Below are 26342 nucleotides of genomic sequence, written 5' to 3'. Positions count from 1 at the left end.
AGTTTGGCAAGAGGGGAGAATCATAGATTAGAGTTCAGTCGGGCAACTGCCATAAAAATAGCAATTGAGCAGAGACAAGTTAGCATAATTTATTTAGGACAGCTCGACAAATATTTGTTAACATTAAACTTGAAAACGACTATATTGCAGTCAACTGCGAAGCAACAGTGTGGTATTATGTTCCACATGTTAAATTCTTGAAAAGAACCTTTGTCCGTGAAAATTCTGCTTAGTTCTAGGTAGAAATGATGAAAATTATTTAGAGTGGTTGTAGCTTGACAAGTTTTTGTTATGAAAGTTTTACAAGGGATGATCAGAGATAGGAGCTCAGTCGAGTAAAACATCTCATACAGATACAAGGGAGCATCAAAAATTTTAAATAAAAAAAAAAAAAAAATCTTTCCACGGTTATTTTTAAAGAATGTGTTGTTCATTACCTGAATAATACGAGGACAGCTTGTGGGAAAGTTTGGAAATTGTTGTTTCGGTGAATTTCAGTCGATTCATCAAGGGCTATTCTGCCAAACATCTGAGAAAAAAAAGAATATATTCACATGAAAATAAGCAACAGAACAAGCAAAACAAACATGTGCAAATTATTTTAAGTAATATTGTACGGAAGATAATAACATACAACAGTGGGAATGATGAAGAATGGTGTAGTAATAGGGGGAAAAAAATATCTGCACGAGAGAAGGAGGTCCTGGAAGATGGAAATGAGGCAAGGGGAATAGAGTGTAATAAGCAGAAAAATGGCCGCATGTGTGCAGGAGTCATCCAATCATATTCAAATTATTATCCTTTCCCATATTTCTCAGCTCTAGGACTGAAATTTGTGTTGTTGGAGCATACAATCAAGAAGTTAGCCTCGGTCATCACTAGACTTTTAAACTTGTAGGGATGTCTCATATGATAGAATTGAGAAAGAGGCTGCCGAGGATAGAATATGAAGGGAACAAAATATTAAAAAATAAATAAATTAAGAAAAGATAGTATACTTTTCTCCTGTGACATAGTATTCTATGGAACAATATCTCTTCTACTGGATCTCTACCGTGTAGTAGACTTTTCCCAAACTTGTAGGATGTCTCATATGATAGGATGATAGAATTGAAAAAGAGGCTGCCGAAGATAGAATATGAAGGGAACAAAATATTAAAAAATAAATTAAGAAAAAATAGTGACATAGTATTATATGGAACAATATCTCTTCTACTGGATCTCTACCGCGTAGTAGACTTTTCCCAACAAATCGTTTTCAATATTTCTTTATTTTTCACTGATCTTAGTCCTTTGGGTGCTAAAACGCCTTTTCTTGACTTCCATTAAGTCTTTTGTGGATGGTAAAACATGCTGGTCATATGTGATTGATATGTATAAATACTCTCATTCCAGAATCTATTTGTTCTTTCTCACATCATGATTCTACATGGTAGGCAGAGGCTGACTCTTTTACGGCAGAGATAAGCTTAAACAAGACTATTTCCACCACTCAGTTCAGGTTTTGGATTATCATGTCTGCCACAAAATTTAAATATGTAGAAATAAGAACAATTAATGAATTAAAATTGAAATTCTATCAAGATTTCAAAATGAGTATCCAGTTTTAAATCATTTTCAAATGAAAGCAATTATCTTAGATGGATTGAACTGGCTTCCCCGGAAAGAGGAAGTGGTCTCCAGTCAAATATACACCCCAGTCAGGGGAGATGACAATGCTATGTTTTTACAGTTATTTTAGGCAAGTGTCGATATTCTCTATGTACAGTATGTAGTATTCCCAAATAATCACCCATCTGGTTCTGACCAGGCTCAACTTTGCTTAACTGGTGATCTAACGAGAACCGGTGTGTCAACATGATCACATTCTTAAATAAAACAGTATAACTTTAAATTCACTAAATTCAGTTTCAATATATAATAAAAAAGTTGGAGCAAAGGACACTCACCTGCATGCCAATTACGGCATAGATGAAAAACAACATTACAATCAACAGCGCAACATATGGCAGGGCCTACAAAATAAGAAAAAATTATGAGAATTTTTTTAATTCATAATAGTTCATTTGCATATTATTAGCTTCGTCTATTGTTTAGTCTGTAAATATTCCTATTGCCTGCTTATGCAGTAGTGACCTATCTCAATGGGGTAAGAGGATTAGGGTCACTTGTGTATTGCTCTAGATGGCAGAATTTTGTGATGTGAATCTCGTTATTAACATATTGGAATGGCATGGTGCAAATTCACATTTTTCAAGCCTGTTATATCGTGGGATGTGTTAGATCAATATAACATCAAATATTTTACCGCATGGAGTCCAGTTGTTATATCGTGGGATGTTGCAACTCATGAGGAAAGAACATAACACTTATGAACAAATGAAGACATGTAACTACAATTTGAGCATAATAGATGAAAGTTAGAAGTCCAAGTATGGTACCTGAATCAACGGGAATGATGTTCATCTTGCCATTTTAAAAGTCACTCTGTTGTCCCTGCACTCTGTCCACTTCCGGTGGTTGATCTCGCGAGAAGTCACGAGAATTTAAAGTTTAGGACCACGGACAAAGGGAGGCGACTTTGCTCAAAGAAGTAAAGAGTTACTCCCCTTTGCATTATACTTTTGTTTCATCCCAACAAAGCCCTTAAATGTATCCTTTATTAAGTTGTAGATTATTTCCATCGTTATGTCCTAGGTCAATAAACATTTAGTTATTTCTACTAGATACCTTATAAAATTGTGTAGTTAAAAGATACCAGAGCAAATGAAATATCTAGAAAATAAAAATTAAAAGCAAAGTACAGAGATGTGTTGGGAGATGCTTGAAACATCACCAAATTACCTAATCTATCTTAGCTTCTGTTTCCTCAATTTTAAACATACAAAGTTCAAGTGATATTTCATTATACTCCCAGAAGATTCTGTGCAAAATTTGTATGACTTAGAAATCTTCTGTTTAAGAAAGGGAAATTATTAAGGTTTTTGTTTATTCAAATATTAGAATTTTAAGATTTCAATGTTTTTAAATTCCTAATATTTTCCATTTTTGGTCACTTACAGATTTCTTTTATCATAGGTTTTGAATATTTTCTATCATCAACTTTCTGTTATAAATACCTTAGTTTTTATTATTAATTTCTTGTGGGTTTTCATTGTTAAATTGGTAGGCCTATTCTTTATTTGATTCTTCAGGTTTTCTATCATAAGCTTCTTTAATCATTTGTCTGATTAGGATTTTCTCTTCAAGCTTCTTAGATTTTCTTATTAATATAAGATTATATTACTAGTCACTGTTAATCTTTTTAATCTCACATTATAGTGTGTGTATGCATGTGTTATGTCTTGGATGCAATACATAAAAACACACATTCTCACAAGTATTATTAGCTGTTGCTTAAAATGTTGAGATACTATAAATGCGTTGATTAGGAGATGCTTTTCTTTCTCAGCTGAATAGTGCATTAATGAAGTAACTAACTGGATCAAATCAGGCAGAGAAACACATATCCCTATATAGAAATTCTATAGCAAGCTTCACACTCCCCCAATGACTTCAATCTTTTTTGTTTTATTTTACTTCAGTCGAAGTTCTCAGAAATCAAGGGGCCCACAACCTGGGGCTAACACTTGAAGTCTATATGAGATACATAGATATTCGAATGTTCCATTAAAGTTCTTTATCTCTCAAGCACTGAGTTAGTAAAGAAATTGAGAACATAATTTTCCTCTCCCCAATTAACCATTTTTATACGTTGTAGTATATCTTTCGTGTTGGTCTCATGGTCTTACTGGATTCTAGGACAAGAATTTATCTAGTCTGGTGGAGTATCCAGCTTCGTGCTATTACTTGAGGTAATATCACTTGGAGAAGGTGCACCATTCCTCGGAAAAGCAAATGTGGGTTATCCGTATTGAGGAGATCTTATTTGGGCTGCGAATACTATGTGATTTTAAATATTTGGTCAGGGTTTACTTCTATGGAAAAAGTATCTTCATGCCAGATTGTTCTGACAAACCCCTGTAGAGAGACGTTAGACACTCGAGGGCAGTGTCTAGTAGGCATTAACTGCTATTATGTATAAGAAGAAAGTATTGTGCAGATTCAACTGCCATAAGTCAAAATTGAAATAGACAAAATTTACAGCATTAATAAATCGTTTATGTAATATGTATGTAATAGTCACAGCCAAAAGATATACTATGATGGTGAGAAAATACATTAAGTTGCAGAAATTAGGAACTTGTAATTTCTGAAAAATCTATTATAACAGTGTGGTGAATAATAAGTAATCAAAAAATCCCCCACTATCCAGACACCATAAAGTCTTCTGCATGGCCACTGATAATAAACGTCTGACCTGCTTGTTCAGAGATTTGCACTTTCACAAATTGCCCACTGCAGACAGAAGTTACCCTTTCCCTAGATATTATTAAAAAAAAAACAAACCTTCATATCTTTAAAGCATGTAAGCCTAATTTTATATCTGCTGAGCTGGCCCTATATCCTCTCAAAACTCTAAACAAGTTCCTTGTAGAATCTTGCTTCCTTCATAGCTAGAAAATTGCCTGTGATATCAGTGTTCAAGAACTCTAGTGAAAGAATTGAGCCTGAAAATTATCGCCTCATCAGTTTTCTCTCACTTTTCACTAAAATCTCTGAACCATTAATCAAACTAGCAATAATTTTTCACCTTATCATTTGTTAATGTTAAATTTTTTTCTGACCAAAAATATGAATTTAGGCAAACCTATTCTACTGCAGATATTTTAACAGTTATCTCTCAATGTATACACTATACACTGGACATAGTTGGTGAAGCTAGGATGATAGTACTTGACATACATCCAAAGCTTTGGACAAGGCCTGGCATGATGGTCTATTTGTGAAAATCAATTCATACTGTATTATTGGATGAATATTTAATATAATTAGATTCTTCTTAGTCAAAAGACTCAGATTATTCTCAATGGCAACACAACATTAATGCAGGTTTAGCCCTAGGATTGATCCTTAGACCACTGCTGTTTCTGATTTTTATAAACGACCTCATTGATGCAATTGTATCTGAGATGGGTATATTAGCTGATAACATTGTGCTTTATTCTTGACATGCAAGCAAAGCAAATGCGTATCTAAGGCAATAGTCAAATGAACTCCAATCTAGTCTATAGTGGAATTGGAACATAAATGGATGGTAAGATTTAATGCTTTTAAGACAAAACTTCTTCCCTTTAACATCTCTGTAGAAACCTTTTCAGCCATCGATTGCCATGGCGAATAGCACCCTACATGAGAGTCCATCAATTAAATTCCTCAGCCTAACATTCACAGTTAACATGAACTGGTACAGGAAGACATTGCTAAGGCTGCTGCAAAGAAAATGGTCTCCCTTTACTGTGCTAGAAAACTTCTCACACCTGGCAGATGACCAGATAAAATATATGCTCAATAAATAATAAAGCCATCATTCACCAATGCATGAAATATTGTTGTCACATCTGGGTGGATGCACAAACTACAAGCCTCCCAGAAAGGATAAAAAAAAAAAAGACTAATAGGCCCTATAGCATCTGCCAAGCTCCAGCCGTATTCCATCATCACAATGTTGCATGCTTGCACTTGTGCTCCAACAAACTTATTGTACTAGTGCTTCCTCTTCAATGTAAATACCCCTGATCAACCCATCAGCAAAATCCGACCTCTTCACTAAAAAGGTTCCTACATATTGGAAGGCTATTAACTAATAGTTTTCTTCCTTGTACTTCTCTCCTTTGGAATTCTTTTCCTGTTCACTGTTTAGATGCAATGTTAAACAACTTGCTGCACAAATCCCCACTGTAGGTATGGCCTATGATAGCCTCTAACGTCTCAGTGGCAATGCACCTTGTTTGAAGTAAATCAAACTAAACAAAAATAAATTAAAACATAATTATCTGATTCTTCACATACAAATTTTTTAATTGTTTGATTTGGTTGCTTCGCTTTACAGCATATCAACCTTTTTCAGATTTTCATGCCAAATCCAGAAATTTTGGACAAAAGTTTTTATGCTTCAAATTCTTTATATTTTCAAATATTTATTCATCGTGTTTAGTTTTGCTGTTTTATAGAGAAAAATGTTTCTTTTTAGCTTTGCAGAACACGATCAAGTTTTGCAAAAGAGAAAGGGGGACAACATCAATGTTTGATGCATTTGATTAGAGAAGCAACTACCTTCAGACAGCCTGATCTAGTAGCATAAAAACATATTTGGTTTTTCACATAAGAATCTTTGAATTGTCTACTAATAGGTTCTCAGGGTTTTCCATTAATAGGTTCACCTTGAAATGTGTGGCAAGACTCATGGCAGTCTAATCAAACACAAATGAAATCTTAAAAAATGTGAAACCCCGAAGAAAGAAAATAAATGTTTCAAAAAAGCATTTCTGCAAATCATAGAGCTTAAACAAAACAAAACAAAAAAAAAAAACAATAACGAAAAAATTTCTTACCTGAAAAGATTTTATGAAAGTCCATAGTAATGTGCGGATACCTTCCCCTCGACTTAGTAGTTTAACCAATCTCATGACACGGAAAAGACGGAAAAAATTGATACTGATGATAGGAGAACCAGGCTGCAAAAGAGATGAAAGCATAAAAAGACACAAGCACATTTGAGAAGTAGAACATCAGTTTTTGGTTTTGAGAAAATGGTAAAATTTCTAGAATAATGGCTGTCAAAATCGTTTAGAATAGCTGGAGTGAAGGAAAAAGAATCATTCTTATTCAGATAAGATTTTTCTAAAATTGTCTCTTAATAAAGGTAAGCGAAAGTAAACATTAAAAAAAGTTAATACAAAAATTTAATGAAAATAAAAAGAGCAACAGTTTAAGGTGTTAGTAAAATATGTGTGTATGCTTATATTTATGTGTAAAGTCTTTCGATGAGCATTCCTCTGTCATAGTCATATTATCTAAATTAAATTATTTCTGCCACACATGGCTGGTGAGGAGGGCAGCTATTCAGCAGGATACAATTAAAAAATATATATACTGGCGAAGGACAGATTAATTCACTCATAGCATATAAGATATCAAAATGAACAGTAGAATGTGATAAGCAGTTCTTTGATGAACTGGGATTCTGGCAGCCTTCTGCAGCTGTTGAAGCGTGTTGGTGGTCTTAGATTTCCCACTTGCCACTGGATGCTGCTCTCTTGCAATGAAGAATCTGGTATAGGTGCACCCTTATCTGCACTAAATGGCCATCTCTCCGCAGGTATTCATTGGTGAGACAAGTAATAGGAATTCACATTAAAGTGTGCCAAATAGGGGATGCCTGAAGCTGCATGAGATATAGCAAAAAAAAAAAGTTGCATTGTCTGTCAATACTCTCATCTGCTCTACTTGTGACAGACATGGTAGATCATGTATTTCGTTGTACATAAGAGGATTTATTAACAGCAAGACATATCGTCAAATATGGGAAAAACTTAATTTATATATGTGCAAGGAAAAAAAAATGTTCACATTTGCAGTGAAAGATTTATTTGCGTTTATGAAAATGACATCAATCATCATTTATAATTAAGAGTAAATAATTTTTATTGTATTTTCCACAAAAAAGTACAACACTTATTATCATTGTTACTATCATCACGGATATTGATATCTAATTTTACTATTAATATTATTATTATAACTGATATTATAATTATTGATAATTAAGAGTTAACCAAAACCTGTTCTACAATCCATAATATTTAAAAGAATATCATAATAATTATAATTTTACTAAGAAAAGCAAATCTTCTCAGAATACATAAATTTTTGTTGCATTTTAACTATAAAATATAAATAATATACTAAAGTTGATTCCTTAGTATGTTAATTCTAAAATGCTATGATTAATAATAATTATAATGTTAAAATAATAAATTTAATAAGTTGTAATAAAAAAAAACTGGCACTTATCAACATTTCCAACCATGCTAACACAAAGTGTCAAAATAATCAGCATATAACATATCAGAAATAAATTCCTGTATTATTTTTGTGAATAAAAAATTCCTTATTAAAATTTTATTTCATTTCAAATAATTTTTTTTTATTGTATTTCAAATTAAAAATGTTATTGTATTTCAAATACCCAACAGTTGACTATATATTTATCTTTAATTCAAATATTTATTGAGCATATATTTTATCTAGTCATCGAATGCAATATCCTAATTAATAATTCATTCATCCATTATGAAAATAATCAACTTTTGACAGCCATATTGTTATTTACACTTTAAGTTTAATCTCTAATGATGCATTCTGGGAATGTTATTAAACCTTAGCATTTATCTGAGAGCAGAATATAAAACATTCAGAGTTAAAATAAGATATTTAAGGGGATAACATATTCTACGGGTAACATCTTCTGTGCCACTTGATCCAATCTTGGATATAATTAGGAAAAAACTATAATCGCAAAGAAGCAATTTCTAAGTTAGGTAATTAAAAATGCTGCTTTGTAGCAATAGTAATAATGTCAAAGAATTACATTTATAAAAACTAGTATGCAGATTGAATATTCCTGTTTTATTATTATTTATTGCTTTTTTAGGGCACACAAGAAATAAATGTAGAAATACAGAAATATTAACAGAAATCATGTTTTACCAATTGATTCCAAGTTTGTTTGTTTAATATCAATGCATGTACAAAAATCTGCATCCAATTAATGAAAGATGGATGGACATGACATCAAAATGGAGAAAAGGCAAAATTCCAATTTCAAACGTACAGACCTAAAAAAAAGTTCCTATCTCAATGTTATTGATTTTACCATTCAGAGTTCAATGTTACCTCAACTTCAGTTACAGAGGAGAGATGTCACGAACATAATATCTTTAAAAATTGTTAGTGGAAGTTTAGAACAATATCCCACTGGAAGTCATCTTAAGGGTAACTGAAAGTGACTAGATGGTCTATGCCATTCTTCATCTGTTCATGGAAAGCATATTGGATATCCAACATTGTTTTCTTCAGCTTTAGTTTTAAATTGAAGAATCGAAGTTGTTGTCTACCTTAAGTTTAAAAATGAGCAAACAAAAATTGAAAACAACGCTAGGGCTAGGTAGGGACAGCTAATTGCAAGAATAAAAAACATAGTCAACAAGTGTTAATGTTATCAGTGTAAACTAAAAATATGTATAACAAAATGGTAAGAACACTGTACAATAATCAGAAGATGTATTGACATTGAACATAGAAGAGATGGGGAGCATAGATGACAGCCTGCAGTTCATCTTTTCACGTGAGGGTTCTCAACATTTTGCTGTGTTTAAAATAATACATCAGATATATTATAAAGAGGGCTGTCCTTTGACCTAATACCGGTAAACCTTCAAACACTATTGATCAAACTTAACATGTGACACTTTACGTAGACAGGGAAATAAGATGAGCAAGCTGGCTTTTGTTATGCAGTAACTGAACATTTGAGATCAGAAAACTTTACACTTGTCAAATGTGGACAGGAGTAAATCGGGTGGGATGAGGCTGGTCACCTTGTGATGGCCTCGGAACCTGATACCTATTGGAAAATGTAATAAGATGGCTTCATTATGTCAATTCCTGAGATCTTAGTGGAAACACATCGGCTTCGGGTATCACCAGACCTCTTCACGTTACTGTTATTTACATATATTCACACAACTATGATAGCAATTCATACTATTTGGGTTCTTTGGACAACTGTTCTATTTTGCTTGTTATTTGACCAACATTTCAGCCAATGTAACATCCAACTTTCTTTAGGTTTATCTTGTCAAACTCTGGATCTCAAAGATCTGCATGGAATTTCGAACACAAGGACCTGTGGTGCCGTGGATAAAGTATTTGGTAGAAGTTGCACTTCTGAGGCTTGATGGTTCAAATCCCAGTGCAGATGACCCAAAAATACAGTTGAATTACTTAGGACTTCTACCCAGTTATCTCCCTTGCCAAAAGCTATTTTGAAACATAATTGATACGCACAGAGTTACCTGACTATGAGACAACAGAAGAGAAAAATTCAATGGAGGATGCTTCTTTTCCTAGTAATTCTCTCAATTGTAAAATTTTATATTGTTGATCTCTATAGAATCGTTTTCATTCATTTATTTCTTCATATTTGTGCCTTACCACTCACAAATCACTTCATAACAAAGATGAAGAAATTTAAAGTTTGATAGCAAGAAATGTACATATTTAATTTCAAAGATCCACGCAAAAGTATTTAATCCCGACAAGTATTTATCGATAAAAATCAGTCTCTCTTATGGATGGCCCAGATATCCTATAAATTTTCTCCATCTCTTCTAAGACTAGCTCAGTCTAATAATACTACACCAATAGTGACAACGCATCGAATAAAACATATAGATGTAAATAAATGATGTTAAGACTGGCATCAGTAAATATGTTAATTAGAAAAACAGAAGAAAAACAAAACAAAAAAATAAGATAAAACAGTGAATTTCAATAAAAAGCAATTGACAAAAGGAAGAAACAGTGCGAAAAGAAACAAATAAGATAATATGTGTATGCCATTGTCACTGTTGGTTTGATATAATTAGACTGGGTTACATTTTAGGAGAGCTGGATAAACGTACAAGGTTATCAGTTATTGAATACAAAGGCTGATTTACTGGAATACTTGCCGAGAAAAAGTGTTTTAAGGCGAGTCAAACATAAATATGGAAAGAGAGAATTTGAAATACAGTATAGATCAAAAGATTACTGGAGTTAAATATCTTTTTTTTTTTTTTTATAAAAATCATGAGGACAGTACAAAAAAGAAACGAAAAAGAAGAAAACAAATGAAAAACGAAAACAAAAAAAAGATGAAAGAAAAGGAAATTGTAGCAAACGTCACAAAAAAGAAATTTTGTGAGGTTGAAAAAGCTTTCAAATCAAAACACAAAACAGCACAGCACTCATCAAACAGAACAGGGGTTCTCAAAATAGAGTACATTTGCTCCCGAAAGGGTCAGAGAAATTCAAATACATGGAGTTTTGGCTTTGAAAATAGGTGTAAGTTTTATTTGTTCTTACTTTCTTGTGTTGAGGGCAACAAAGGAATAAGCCCTTTTTTATATATATGTACACAGCAACAATATTGGAAAATCTTATTTTGTCAAAATGTTACTGTTAATAGACAGAAATTGAGAAAGGAAGCCTTCAGAGAGAGAGAGGGAGGAAAGTACGTCTGAAGAAATTATTTTATTTCACACACACACACACACACACACATATACATATACACACACATATACATATATATATATATATAAATAAATAAAATGTCTTCATTTTATACTTATTTAAACTCAGGAATCTACTTATTTACAATATTTTATACTGTATTCATCTAAAAAAAAAGCATAAAATAATAATACATACAGTTTCAGAGGGTACATGAAATCAGTCAGACATGGTACACAAAATCAGTCTGGCATGACATAAGGGTATGCAAGAACAGAGTTTGAGAACCCCTGAAGGAAGAGGAAGAAAAGGAATGTTTTGGGAAAACATTATTTCAGCATAATTTTCATTTAGATTCTAGTGCAGGCATGAACATTAGTTTCTCAGAGACGAAGATTACTTTGTTCTCTAAACTTTTTTAACCCTGAAATTACATTTGAAAAAAAAAAAAAAAAGGTCACTTTTTAGTGAGATTGGTCATTTGAATTGTAAATAAAACGAAGATACAATTACAGAAAGTAAATGTCTAGATTTCCATTACTGAAGAGAAAATAAAATGTACTGTCAAGCACAGGGATTGAAATTGCTATGTTTAATGAACCAATTAGAAACAGATACGACTAAGTTAATCTGTCAACCCTAATGAACACCCAATTAAACTTTCCAGTCAATTTTATTTTAATATTTTTTAATTTTCCTATTCTGGTGGACGGGCCATCCGATAACATAAAAAAAAAAGACTGTTTCTTAATTTGAAATCAATTTTAAAATGAAAACTAAGTAGTTTTAATTTAACTAGCAGTTTATGAAGATTGTGAACAAGGTTTATAAATGGAGTTAATAAAATAATACTTAATTAAATTTTGATTATTTAAAAAAAAAATTATTTATTAAAAAATATATATAATAAAAAGTATAGCTTCATTCACTTTATCAAAATACTTTTTACTAAATATTACTTGTGCTTCCATGGGTATCTCGATCAAATCGTAAAACGAAGATTATATTTTTTTTATACTATTTCTTTACTCTTCTTCAAATATCTCATCTGAAAGCCCACAATACTGTCCATGTAATCAATTCCTCAGAGGGGAGGGGGGATCAATCGTTGTTGAATATAGCCACATGAGTCACTGATGTAAAAAGACAGCCTTCAAAAGGGAAGGACTTCTTTTTCAAGTTGATCGTCAAAATAGCAACATGCTTGTCAAGTCTCTTGCCACCCTCCTTACTGCCTTAATCAACAAATTTGTTTGTCCATTTCTCTTATTTTAGTCACACAAATTCTGATGCATCTTATTAAATCCGATTTTTTTTTTTTTAAATATATATTTCCATTTGTGGCATGTATTATATATACATATATATTTCATATATCATTAGAGAATGCAAACAAATCCAGTTATATTTTTATAAGTACAGCTTTGGTACTTGTTATTGTTTAGAAACTCTGTGTTTGTTAAGATACAGTTGATAGATCGATTTAAAATAAAATATGTCGTTTTAAGCAAAACTAATATTACGTACTTGATTGTCATGCTGAAAATAGTAATATACCCAAAAATTACGAAAAATCATTGAGTAGAAAATTTATAGTTTAAAGTAATTTTTATGGAAAATTGGATAAAATTGCATTTTTCTTGCACGTTATAAAGTAGACAGTAGGAGTCTACATGCAGGGGAGATAACTCCAAAACGAATGTTTTAGATTACTTGTTCATGGCTGCAATATTTGTTGCTTATAGTGATAGACATTTTTACTAAAAACAATAGCAATTGTTCTACTTGATTAATTTTCGGAATTTTGGGATATATTACTATTTCCGACATGACACTTCAGTATATAATACTGTTTTTACTTAAAACAATATATTTAAAAAAAATTTGATTTGTCGACTATATCTTAACAAGCACCAGAAACTCATTCTAAACATTGGGAGAGGAGGACGTTTTGTAAACAGACTGTATTTTCACTTAATAATTTAATAAGCAAAAGATACCATAAAAAAATTGAATTAAACTTGAAAATCCTATCTAAAAAAATAGCACGGTTCATATTCTGCATAAGTACCATGGCGTTTAGTGCATTTTTGTTTAACACTTAGTTTTACGTAATAACAATAAAGACTTATCTGAATGAATAAATAAATACGAAGGTTGGACTCATTTCTCACGCCGACAAGTTGAAAACATCCTATTTCAAGTTAATTCAAATTTATGCAAAAGTAGCACCTGGTTTTATATATTGCTTATGTTTGTGGTATCGCAATAATAAAATTTATCAATTTGCATATTACTGTGCAAAAATATATTTTATTAATTAACGGTGCATGCTAATGTGTAGACACAGCGGCCTATAAAGAAAATGGCCACTAAGCTCTTAGAATGCATCCAACAAGTCTTATAAATGATGTTTATGACAATGAGTACATGATGATTGAAGAAATAACAATATTCCAACTTGTCATGAAGCCGGTAACAATTTCGAAATAATTCAATGTTATTGTCAAACATCGGTTAATAGCCAATTCTTGGAGGTGTGAAATATGTAATTTACCATGCACATTGAACCGCTATTCACAGTGAATTGCTGATTGGAAATGGAAATGTTCAAAAGATGGCTTTTTTGTTCAATACAAAAAAAAACTTTTTTGAATGAAGCAAACTTTCCTTATGAACAATTATCTTTATAATTTATATCTGAAATAAGGATCCCCTCCCCCAATTTTTACATTAATCTCGAACTCGGCGGCCATTTTTTTTAAGGTCGCTGTGCATACACATTATCACCGTACATTGTTATGGTTTTTTGATTGAACGATTAACTTGATTTTAATATGACAAATCTGTTCAGAAATATTGTTTTATTTTGTGAAATGTTTAGTAAGTCAATAGAATTCAGAAATGCTAATGACGGTGGGTTTTCCTTCTTGTTCATGATGGCAGGACAGTTGTTTATGCACTAATTCTGTGTTCCTTTTATTTGGAGAAACTGGCATTGATTTCTACTTTTTGTTAAAATCATATTTAAAAGATAAATCAATTTATATCAAAATTACCAGATGTTAATGTAGCTTTACAAATAAATACAAAGTGTTGGTTTCGTTTTTAAAACAATGTTTATTGTTTTAAAGTTTTTTTTATCAAATATTTTAAGTAGAGAACTGTGCAGAGAGTAAACTGAAGCAGTAATCTAGTATATCATAATAAATTTGGTCAACATTATTTTTTAAGTATCTTTACAATAATTCTTCTTTTTTTTTAAATGGAAATCGCTCCAGACAAGGCGTTAAACCACTTGATGCAAGGAGTTAACATGAATGAAAGATTTTTTATCACAAAGACAGGAGATTCTTATTGACCTTAATATTGAGAAGACCAAGGGTATAAGTAGGAGGAAAACCATCAGCAGAGAGAAAGTTTCGCAGGCTTGCAATTTTTGGAAAGAAGCTATTGTAATGGGAAGCCGTATTTTAATGATGTATCAAAACAGTGGAGTGATGGAGACCACTAAACCAACAAGTCAAACAAGCTGGAACAAAGGAAGAGGAGAATAGATCAGACAATTCTGAAGTCAAAATAGTATTTATAGATTAAGACTAGCAACATCACGTCTGTGAGAGAGGTTGCACCTTATTAAAAACCTCGTTACATTCTTCAAATGTTTCTGTAACTTGTTTCAATAATTACTCAATCCATAAAAATCGTGACAGATTAAATCAGAACACCTCGAATTTCATTACTTGTAGCTTCATCTGTTTACAATTGAAATAACCGGTGTCAAACTAAATATGACCAATTTCCAAATGTGAGTTGGATGGTTATTTAAGATCAGACTTTCTTTTCCTAGCCATTTCACTTTGGTCACAACGTCTTCAAACAAATCAGCACACAGCTATAATTAACTTTCTAAATATAAAATAAAAAAAATAAAAATTTGTATATTTTGTAAAATGGTAAAAGAGAAATTAGTTTTATTTTTGCTGCTTTATGATTATATTTATAAAAGACTTAAGGAGCTAACAAAACAATACGTCATTAACTCGGTAAAAAAAAACAAAAAAAACAAAAACATTATCATCTACAATATTTTCTATTATCATTTTCGGTTACGGTTCATGTTAGTTTATTTTTTATGGTTAGTATCTTTGATTAGAAACACAAAAACAAACGACTATATCACACAAAGTTTCTACAATACCAAAAAAATAAATAAAAACAAAACGATGACTGTTTTTAATCAAACACAACATTCCTTCCAAGTGATCAATATTTACTATTGATTAGAAATCATCGATTTTTAAGTAAATACTTCACAATCAAAATTAAAATGAATTAAAAAAAGAAAAAAGAAAAAAAAAGAAGCTTTTTTAAACATTTAAAAAAGCTTTTTGGAATGATGAGATCCTAAATAGTTACCAGCGTGTATTATGAATAGTTGATGACTTATGAAGATAAAAACATAAAAATGCAACATGAATGCAATGAAAATGGAAAGTTTGAAAGGTAAGAAAAATTTCAAGTCATTGGTTTTACAGAAATGAAAAGAAACCCATTAAGTGTTTTGTTATTGATAGCTGACACCCCATGACACGACTTTATGGACAGCCGGCACCCAGCGACATGATCCTACGGATAGCCGGCACCCGGCGACATGATCCTACGGACAGCCGGCACCCGGCGACATGATCCTACGGACAGCCGGCACCCGGCGACATGATCCTACGGACAGCCGGCACCCGGCGACATGACCCTAAGGACTGCGGACACCCAGCAACATGACCCTACGGACAGCCGGCATCCAGCGACATGACCCTATGGACAGCCGGCACCCAGCGACATGACCCTATGGACAGCCGGCACCCAGCGACATGACCCTACGGACAGCCGGCACCCAGCGACATGACCCTACAGACAGCCAGCACCCAGAGACATGACCCTACAGACAGCCGGCATCCTGTGACACGCCCCTATGGACAGCTGGCACTGTGACACGCCCCTATGGACAGCTGGCACTCTGTGACACGCCCCTATGGACAGCCGGCACCCAGCAACATGACAATGGATAGCAGACATCCACTGACAATCTTACACAGCTTAAATACTGTCCAAACCAGTTAAACCAGTATCTGAACTCTACAGACAGTTGAACTAAAAGAAAACATGTCCATTCAATCTGCGCCATCTAGTGATGAAAATGCTAAAAGCACGATAATTCAATTGATGACCTGGCATATCCTCATATAAAATACACTTAGCTAAAAATGCTATTTCTATTGTAACTTAAATGTGACAGATGATCAACAGAACTTCTTATAGATACATGCATGCATGTTAAACAAAATGCGTCCATTCACCCCGCATGTTTAAAATTTAGAATGCTATTTCAAACCGAAATGTGATAGACTCCAATAGACACCGTTTCTCAGATACGCATATTAAATATACAGAAATTAAATTAAATGTTATTCAGTTCATTTAAAACAGCTAGATAATTTACTTTTTTGGATAGAAACTGCTCCAGACAGCTTCTTTTTTTTTTTTTTTACAAGAAGCCCAAGTGTCAGTGGAGGAGTGTCAGTTGATTGGTGAGACAACACTGTAATGATGATCAGTAGTGGTGAAAATGCATAGAATTTGATTATTTAAAAAGGACGGCTCATCAAGAACTTGTTTGCATTATGAAGTCACTTTATGTAACAAACAAAAAACAAAAACTCTTAAAACCTTAGCCAATGATAAATGTTATATTGATAGATTCCAACCCAGAAAATAGCAATTCTTCCCTCTTTGTCAGAAACATCGCTCATGAAATGTGAGGACTAAAGGACAAAATAAGAAAAGCAAAAGTTATGGAATTGCCAAATGTAAACCCAAGGTCCACTTTCTACTCCCAGTTATTCTATGTAATGTGTAGATATTTAGATATTTCTTGCTATTACTGGTAAAATCCAGATTTTAATTACAATTTAATTTTTGTTTTCTTCCTACGCTTGTCATGCCTTGTCGGCCATTTTCCTTTTTAACTATTTTATGAACTCAAACTTTAAAGTAAATATTGCAAAGAACATTTGCACTATTAATAAAATATTAACAAACAGATTGAATTTTTGTTAAATATTTCATCTAATAGTTTCCAAAAGTAGTTTCTTAATTTCTTTCTTTTTTACCATTAACAGATGCACAAAATACAGACTCTCCATAGTGAATGATCGTTTGTGGATGATGAAGAGTCACATTCTTCACAAAGTTAATCCGTTAATAGGCATAGGTGATTTGGAAAACATGGCTAATCTAAGAATAAACTTTAAACAAAAATCCCTCTATTCTTTACGGGCAGTAGTTCTGAACAACACAACATAAATGCGGGTGTGCATTTGAACTTAAAAATATGCAAATGAGCTTAATCTATTTTTCATAATTAATCACGGCTATCTCAAATACATAATGAAGTCAGTTCAACAATCACCAGAATGGACCCTTGAGTTACATCAGTATTGATACTATGAGCTACAGACTTATGACCATCAATAGCTACTCCTACTGGAGAGAAAAGATTTCATGGTTGAGAGGACATTTCTAGATATACCATAATTAACAAGCTTGTGAAGCAAACTTTTGTGCCAAACACTATCAAAATCCTTTGATATATCAAGAGCTATCGCCCTAGAAACAAAACCCTTATTGATAGATTCACTGAAACATTTGTGTCTTTGCTCAAATAGAGCCTGTTATGTTAATAAGTAGCCTGATAAGTTTCTTCAAACTTTAAGGTAGCTTTCTTACTAAAAATATATTTTCATGCTATGTATGCCTGCCCTAATAAACAATAAAATTTCATTAGTATGGATCAACACGCACTCTCTTAAATATGAATCAAGACACTCGGTATGCTGTGGTGTGTTTGGTCGCTGGTTTATGCATCCTAAGTTCATTGGAACGGAAGGAGCATATATGGTCACAATTTAGTGACTAGTACACTGAAATGACTATAATGCATATTTATTTAGAAATAAGTAGAACTTATAATCTGGAATAAAACTATTATCAAACGACATAATCAATGTTAACCTGAAATGCAAACTTCTGATATTCTTGCTAAGTGAAGCAGTCCTTATTTAATTTATTCTTTACAGTGATAGAGTCAGGTTTTAACATTGAGAAAATCCAGCTCCCTCAAAATTGCCTCAGTCTAGAAAAATTTTTCCTTTATGACTGAAGATCGAAAAAAATGAAGTGCAGTATTAAAACAGAGACTACATTTTGCTCCAAAGTACATTTTTTTTTTCAAAAAGAAAGTTCATGTTATATCATGTCAAATCTAATAAAAATAAACCTTTTTACTAATGAAACAAAGAATGAATTCATACAGGAAGACAGATGTAAGAGCATGAGCTCAGTGTGGTTTACAGACCAGCTACTTCCGTTTTGCTCTTTTTATGTAACCTTACTGTGAAAATGATTGGCAACAAAACCGTTGATGATTATACATAAGCCTGTATTGAAATAAAGTTCATCAGCGTTGTTACATATTATTTAGCAGTAACACCATCAGCGTTGTTACATATTATTTAGCAGTAATATGATTTTAAAGTTAAGTGTAAATATATGATTGGCAAATACAAAAAGCTTACAGATATGAATGAGAGGGCTTGATTTTAGCTTCATTTATTTCATTATAAGTGTAAGATGGTTTGTATTTATTGACTTTTCTTTCTCAAGTTGTTAGAATGCATGTCACTCGCTAATGCCACCATAAAATGGTTTTTATTTTGCTAAATAGGTAATAAAACGAACATGCAATAAAACATTAGGGTTTTCACCATCTTGCATTTTGAAGAGGAACGCTGAAAGGGAGGTAACTCAATTATCAATGAGTTACTACTGCGCATCACACATTGATTGAGTTTAATCATATGGCTAGGCATAAAAAGATTTGAAGTCGATTGAAGATCCTGCTAGATAAGGGTCTTGGAACCTAGTGGGGATGATTGTCACAATTATTTTTATAAAAAAGATATGTGCATATATAGTAAAGTTATGATAACTAAAATATCTAAACAAATGTTTATTATTATTAAATCTTACGATGCTCGTTCATCACAACAGTTTATACAGGTTGTAATAAGAAGATATCTGACACTTTGAATGAATGTTAAAAATCAATACAACTATCGAGAAAAAAATGTTTCTAAAAGTAAATAAAATATATGCATATTGCAATTTTATTATGTTATTAATTTATTCTAAAACATAAAGCTGGGCTTACTGGACTAACTTCATAATATTTCGGTACATTTGTTCTTTGTGACTATGGTCACATATATTAATATTTTTGAGAATGACACACAAATTATATATATATATATATATATATATATATAAGAAGAGAGTAAGTTCGATTCTATGAGAGGAGACTTATCGGGATAATATAAAGCTCAACAAGTTTCATTGGAGCTTATATAGGAAAACAATAAGATAAATATAACTCCCCCCCCCAACATCATCTATAATTTTATTGATTTATTTCGTTCCTGATGAATCCCACGCTAGATGTTGCATCCCCATTATGTTACCTAGCATCTTCTCTACTGATGAGAAGCATTAGGCTTCGAAATGCCTTGGCATAAAGAATCCCCTCTATCCCCCAACTAAATGTGTATAACCTTATTGAATAGATGAACCATTCTATATTTACCAATATATAGTTTTTGTGACTTCATTTTCCATTGTTATTGTTTTCCTATATATATATAACTACTTCATTTATTCACATGAATTTAATATATGAAAGTATAGATTTATGCGTAAACTTTAAGTATTTACTTCAAAAGTGCTCAATACGTTGGTAGAGCTAGTTAGTAATTTATATGGCGATTAAGCTACACTGAATATTCCGCGTTTCATCCAACTATAGGATTCGTCAGGCTTATGCGCATAAGCCTGACGAATCCTATAGTTGGATGAAACGCGGAATATTCAGTGTAGCTTAATCGCCATATATATATTTTATAAATTACTATATATATATATATATATATATATATATATATATATATATATATATATATATATGTATATATATATATATGACAGAAAGGGGTGTGCATGTAGTAAAAAAAAAAAAAAATGGAAAAACAAATGAAATGTAGGAAAACAAAAACAAACAAGATATTATGTTCATGATCTGAATGAAACCAGCCACTCTCTTGTTTGTTTTCTTTCTCCTGTTTTTATTTGTTTTTTGGTACATTTTAAATCCATGCCATTTTGTAACATATGTATTTTATCCTGATATGTAGATATTATGCATTTCATGGTTTTTTTGTTGTAATTTCAAGTGTGTTTCTTCGCCGAACATGTTATATTTCTTTACAATATTACAAATAAAAAATAATCTTATAAAGAATATGTAAATAATAAATGATATTATTGAATTTAATGAATATAAAAATTTCCAAGAATACATTTTCTAATAAAGAACAGAGGACTGCCCAAAAAATTAAAATTTAATAAAACTTAAAATTTGCAAATGTTAATTTTTTTACATAAATGTAAATATTTGTTTCTTTCCCAATGGCCTACCTTGACGAATAATGTGTAAAGATTTGATACCAACTGATCAATTCTACGATACCAAATATGAAACGATTTTTACTGAAATCAAATTTATATTTTTCCAGATTGATTCACCAAATCAAGCAGCAGGTTTCAGCATATGCGCGTTCAGCATTTGTTCAATAATCCCATAATTTGAACTGATCGCTGTATAGATGAGCTTGCTCATCTTTAAACTTTCAACTTGTGGGTGCGACTTAACTTTCTTGTCGATAGCTTCACAAATTTGCAAATGTGGTTTCTCTTTTACAATCGTTATGTAGTCATTTTTTTGCTACGACGAGTCTATAGTCATATTTTTTTTTTACTACAACGAGTGTATTGTCATTTTTTTTTTTTACTATTGCGAGTATATAGTCCTTTTCTTACTATGACGTGTGTAGAGTAATTTTCTTATCAGTATATAGATGTGCTTTCTAATCAATACATATCTATTTTGTATTATCATTATAGTAATTTTTATCATCAGTATATTGTCATCTGTATTATCATTATATAGTCATTTTTAATAATCAACACATAGGACTATCAATATATAATATGTTTGAATAGTAAAGATGAATTCAAACACAATTTCATTGTAAGACACTTGAAAACACAAGAGCATTATCAATGGATAGTTAGTAATAAGCATTGTTTATAGATAGAAACCAACAAAATCGCAAGGAAAAATCGCATGAAAAAATATCAAATGTATATGATGTCCATCAGTTTATAAAAGTTTAATATTCATTTTGAATAAAAAAAATATGCATTTCTTGAAAAACAGAGAACGCTGTCTGAAATATTAAATATTACATAAACACTTATAATTTACATGCTTTTAAGATTTTTTTTATTACATGAGATCATATTTTGTTTAGAATGTAGAGAAATTCATTGAAACGCATTTTAAATTATAACAGCATATAAAGATTAGTTACACACACACACGTGTGCATTATTGGCTCTATAAGTCTGGAAGGATTGTTCATGAATGATAAACTACAAGTTATGGAACTAAATTCCACACTAAATGTTAATTACAGTTAAAGGCTTGGCAAATAATATGTTAGAGAAAGAAGAGAGGTTACTGTTTAAATTGGATTTTTTTACTTCAAACCTTACTACTTTACAATAAGTCACTTTAATTACAAGAGGATTGTATTACAGGTTATGAATAGAGTTAATGGCATAAAAGTTTTTAGGTCAGTCAAAAGTGCTTCGAAAGAGGAATGATCGTAGGTACTTGCCGATTCACCGAATGTTTGCTATCATAGAAAATATAGAAAAGTTAATCATTTAATGAAAACGAGAAAGATAGAAGAAAGAGAAGTAGACGAGAGAGACGGAGAGGGATTAGACGAGAGGGACGGAGAGGGAGTAGACGAGAGGGACGGAGAGGGAGTAGACGAGAGGGACGGAGAGGGAGTAGACGAGAGGGACGGAGAGGGAGTAGACGAGAGATACGGAGAGAGAGTAGACGAGAGATACGGAGAGAGAGTAGACGAGAGATACGGAGAGAGAGTAGACGAGAGATACGGAGAGAGAGTAGATGAGAGATACGGAGAGAGAGTAGACGAGAGATACGGAGAGAGAGTAGACGAGAGATACGGAGAGAGAGTAGACGAGAGACGGAGAGGGAGTAGACGAGAGAGACGGAGAGGGAGTAGACGAGAGAGACGGAGAGGGAGTAGACGAGAGAGACGGAGAGGGAGTAGACGAGAGAGACGGAGAGGGAGTAGACGAGAGAGACGGAGAGGGAGTAGACGAGAGAGACGGAGAGGGAGTAGACGAGAGACGGAGAGGGAGTAGACGAGAGAGACGGAGTGGGAGAAGACAAGAGAGACGGAGTGGGAGAAGACAAGAGAGACGGAGTGGGAGAAGACAAGAGAGACGGAGTGGGAGAAGACAAGAGAGACAGAGAGGAGGAGACGAGAATAACAGAGAGAGATAGAGGATGACAATGAGAAATAAAAAGGTGAGAGAGAAAAATAAAGAAAGGGAGAAATAAAGAGGTGAGAGAGAGAGAAAGAGATTGGGAGAACAAAAGAAATTAGGAAAAGACGAGACAGAGAGAAAGAGAGAGAGAAGACGAGGGAGAGAGAGAGAGAATGAGAAAGTGATAGATAACGAGAGAGAAAACGAGAAAAAAAAACGAGAAAGAACGATAGAAAAGTAAAAGAGAGACGGAGAATTAGATAAATAACGATATAAAGGAGAAAGACAGAAAATAATTTTTTTTTTTTAAAAAGCGGAGAAAAGAGAGAATAAGTGATTGAAAAAATGACCTGCAAATGGAAGAATATTTGTTTTGTGATTCAAATCTTTAGAATAGTGAGAAGCAAATCTTCAAGATGATTATTAGAAAAAAAAAAAAAATGAATAAAATCATAGATTGCGTTGTTGAAACATTTGACAGTTTAGGAATATATTTGAAAACCAAAATATTGAAATCGTTAAAACTTTTTCTTTGTTTTCATGTAGTCGACATTTCCATCAATGAAACCTTCCTCGTACAATGGATGAATGCTATGAGTCAATTCATGATTAATCATCATATTCAATTAACGTCCGTTTTACATACTGGCATATATTAAACGGCTTTTAGAAAGTTGACTTCCAAGTTTAACTGATCAGGTTTCTTTGGAAGTTATTTTGTTAATCAAGTCAAGATTTTAATAGGCCAGATGCACTTTTCTGACATAACGCAAGTGTCAAGGAATCAATGGTTTTACTGAGACACCACCTCTAGGTGATTGATCACTAAGGTTAAAGAGTCCTGCACTTGACTTATGTTAAAAATAAAATGTTTTCATCTATTCGTAACTTGCCTCATAGCACCCATGATATTATATTTTAGGTAATTCATTAAAATGTGATTGAATCAAAAATAAAATTTCTGAATTAAAAAAATTTTTTTTTACAACTACTATTTCCACAATTTTCATAGATTTAGGTCACACCACTCAACATATATCTTGATAAAAGTCCTGTTAGCGTCATCGGTCAATAAAGAAATTTTAACAAGCGAGACTTTTTTTGGGGGAGAAGTATGATAGGATATGAATAAAAAATAAATGAAAAGACAATAGTAACACATTACTTTCAGAATTAGAGGTCAATTGGATCCTCTTGACATATATATGAGAGAGAGAGATACATGTAGTGATAGACAACATAGAAAAACAAATGAGGTGCAGGAGATTGAAAACAAACGAGTGATTGACCAGTTTCATTTGGATCTACAAACATCTTCAGGAAAGGAGTATCAATCAATCTTTTGTTTGTTTTCTTTTCCCTGTTTTTTTTTTCTTTTTCACTAAATCTTATATCGATGACATTTTGTCACAAATGTATTTTATGCTCATGTATAGATGTATATGCAATTCGTATGATATCCACTTATGCTTTGGTTGTAATTTCAAGTGTTTCTTTAATAAACGAGCTGAATTTCTTAACATTTTAAAAATAAAAAATAATCTTATAAAGAATATAAAAACATGTAAATTATAAATGCTATTATTGGATTTAATGAATATAAAAATTTTCAAAAATACATTTTCTAATAACAGAGGACTGTTCAAAAAATTAAAATTTAATAAAACTTAAAATTTGCACATTTTAATTTTTACATAAATGTACTGATTTTTTTTTTGTCCAATGGCCTCTCTTGACGACTAATGTGTAAAGATTTGATACCAGCTGATCAATTCTATGATATCAAATATGAAACGATTTTTACTGATATCAAATTTATATTTTTTCAGACTGATCCACCAACTCAAGCAGCAGGTTTCAGCATATGCGTGTAGAAAGTCATTTTAATTCTGAATGACAGACTTGGAAATAAAAAGGTTGTTCGGCATTTGTTCAATAATCCCATTTGAACTGATCGATATATGGATGAGCTCGCTCATCTTTACTTGTTAAAGTTGTACTGGCGATTTAACTTTCTTTCCAATAACTTCACAAGAAAGAAGATGCAAATAGGATTTTTTTCTTTTTCTATTGACATATCATAATCATTTTCTTTAAATCAATTTATAGCCATTCTTCATCAGTATGTTTTTTTATCAACATATAGCCATTTTTTATCATCCGTACATGGCCATTTTTTATCATCAGTACAAAGCTATTTTCTATTATCATTTTTATTATGACTATATAGTCTTTATTATTATTATTATCATTATTATTATATAGTCATTTTAAATAATCAACACATAGTACTATCAATATATAATACGTTTGAATAGTAAAGATGAATTCAAACACAATTTCATTGTAGATGAATTCAAACACAATTTGATTCTAAGACACTTGAAAACACAAGAGCATTATCAATGGATAGTTAGTAATAAGCATTGTTTATAGATAGAAACCAACAAAATCGCAAGGAAAAAATAGCATGAAAAAATATTAGATGTATATGATGTCCATCAGTTTATAAAAGTTTAATATTCATTTTGAATAAAAAAAATATGCTTTTCTTGAAAAACAGAGAACGCTGTCTGAAATATTAAACATTACATAAACACTTATAATTTACATGCTTTTAAGTTGTGTTTTTTTTTACTACATAAGATCATATTTTGTTTAGAATGTAGAGAAATTCATTGTTAGCTAAGAAACGCATTTTAAATTACAACAGCAGATAAAGATTAATTACACACACGCACACGTGTGCATTATTGGCTCTATAAGTTTGGAAGGATTGTTCATGAATGATAAACTACAAGTTATGGAACTAAATTCCACACTAAATGTTAATTACAGTTAAAGGCTTGGCAAAGAATATGTTAGAGAAAGAAGAGAGGTTACTGTTTAAATTGGATTTCTTTACTTCAAACCTTACTACTTTACAATAAGTCACTTTAATTAAAAGAGGATTGTATTACAGGTTATGAATAGAGTTAATGGCATAATGGTTTTTGGGTCAGTCAAAAGTGCCTCGAAAGAGGAATGATCAGGAATAGGTACTTGCCGATTCATTGATTGTTTGCTATCATAGAAAATATAGAAAAGTTAATCATTTAAATAGTGAAAACGAGAAAGAGAGAGAAGACAAAGTGATAAAGAAGACATGTAAGAGTGAGAGAGAGACATGAAAGAGAGGGGGAGGGAATGATTAAAAGAGAGAATGATAAAGAAAGAGAGAAAGATAAAAAGACATAGGGAGGGGACAAAAAAGAGGGAAGGGGGCGAGAGAGAGAGAGAGAGGGACGAGAAAACGAGAGAAGAAGAGATGGGGAAGAGAGAGAGGGGGACGAGAAAGAGAGAGGGAGGTGAACAGAAAGAGAGAGAGAGAGAGAAGGAAGGAAGGACAAGAAAGAGAGAGAGAGGGAGGACAAGAAAGAGAGAGAAACCGCGTGTGCAGAAGAGAGAGACCGCATGCGCGCAAGAGAAAGATCGTGTGTATGACTAAGAGAGACCGTGCACACGACAGAGAGAGGGAGAGAGAGAGAAAACGAAAACTGGAGAGGTACTTAGAATGAGATGAGAGAGACGGAAGTAATAGAGAA

The 26342-nt window shown here is 32.2% G+C and overlaps 1 protein-coding gene across 16 annotated transcripts in view; it reads right to left on the bottom strand.

Annotated features, from left to right (window-relative positions):
- The window catches only part of LOC145303601 (muscle calcium channel subunit alpha-1-like), a 1244232-nt gene that overhangs the window by 167368 nt on the left and 1050522 nt on the right, over positions 1-26342 (bottom strand). For 13 of the 16 annotated variants that reach the window (XM_080145164.1, XM_080145154.1, XM_080145170.1 and 10 more), the window contains exons 31-34: positions 25805-25822; positions 6495-6617; positions 1950-2015; positions 438-529 (exon numbers count right to left, since the gene is read on the bottom strand). In XM_080145164.1, the coding sequence (XP_080001290.1) occupies positions 438-529; positions 1950-2015; positions 6495-6617; positions 25805-25822 (299 nt within the window). The remainder of the gene's footprint in view (positions 1-437; positions 530-1949; positions 2016-6494; positions 6618-25804; positions 25823-26342) is intronic. The other 3 variants (XM_080145157.1, XM_080145158.1, XM_080145168.1) reach the window with 1 other exon arrangement.

This window comes from Euprymna scolopes, chromosome 19 (genome assembly GCF_053919585.1).
Source record: "Euprymna scolopes isolate OS-2025 chromosome 19, ASM5391958v1, whole genome shotgun sequence".
NCBI lineage: Eukaryota > Metazoa > Mollusca > Cephalopoda > Sepiida > Sepiolidae > Euprymna > Euprymna scolopes.
Note: the sequence above shows the minus strand (reverse complement) of the source record. Positions and strands in the feature narration are given on the sequence as shown.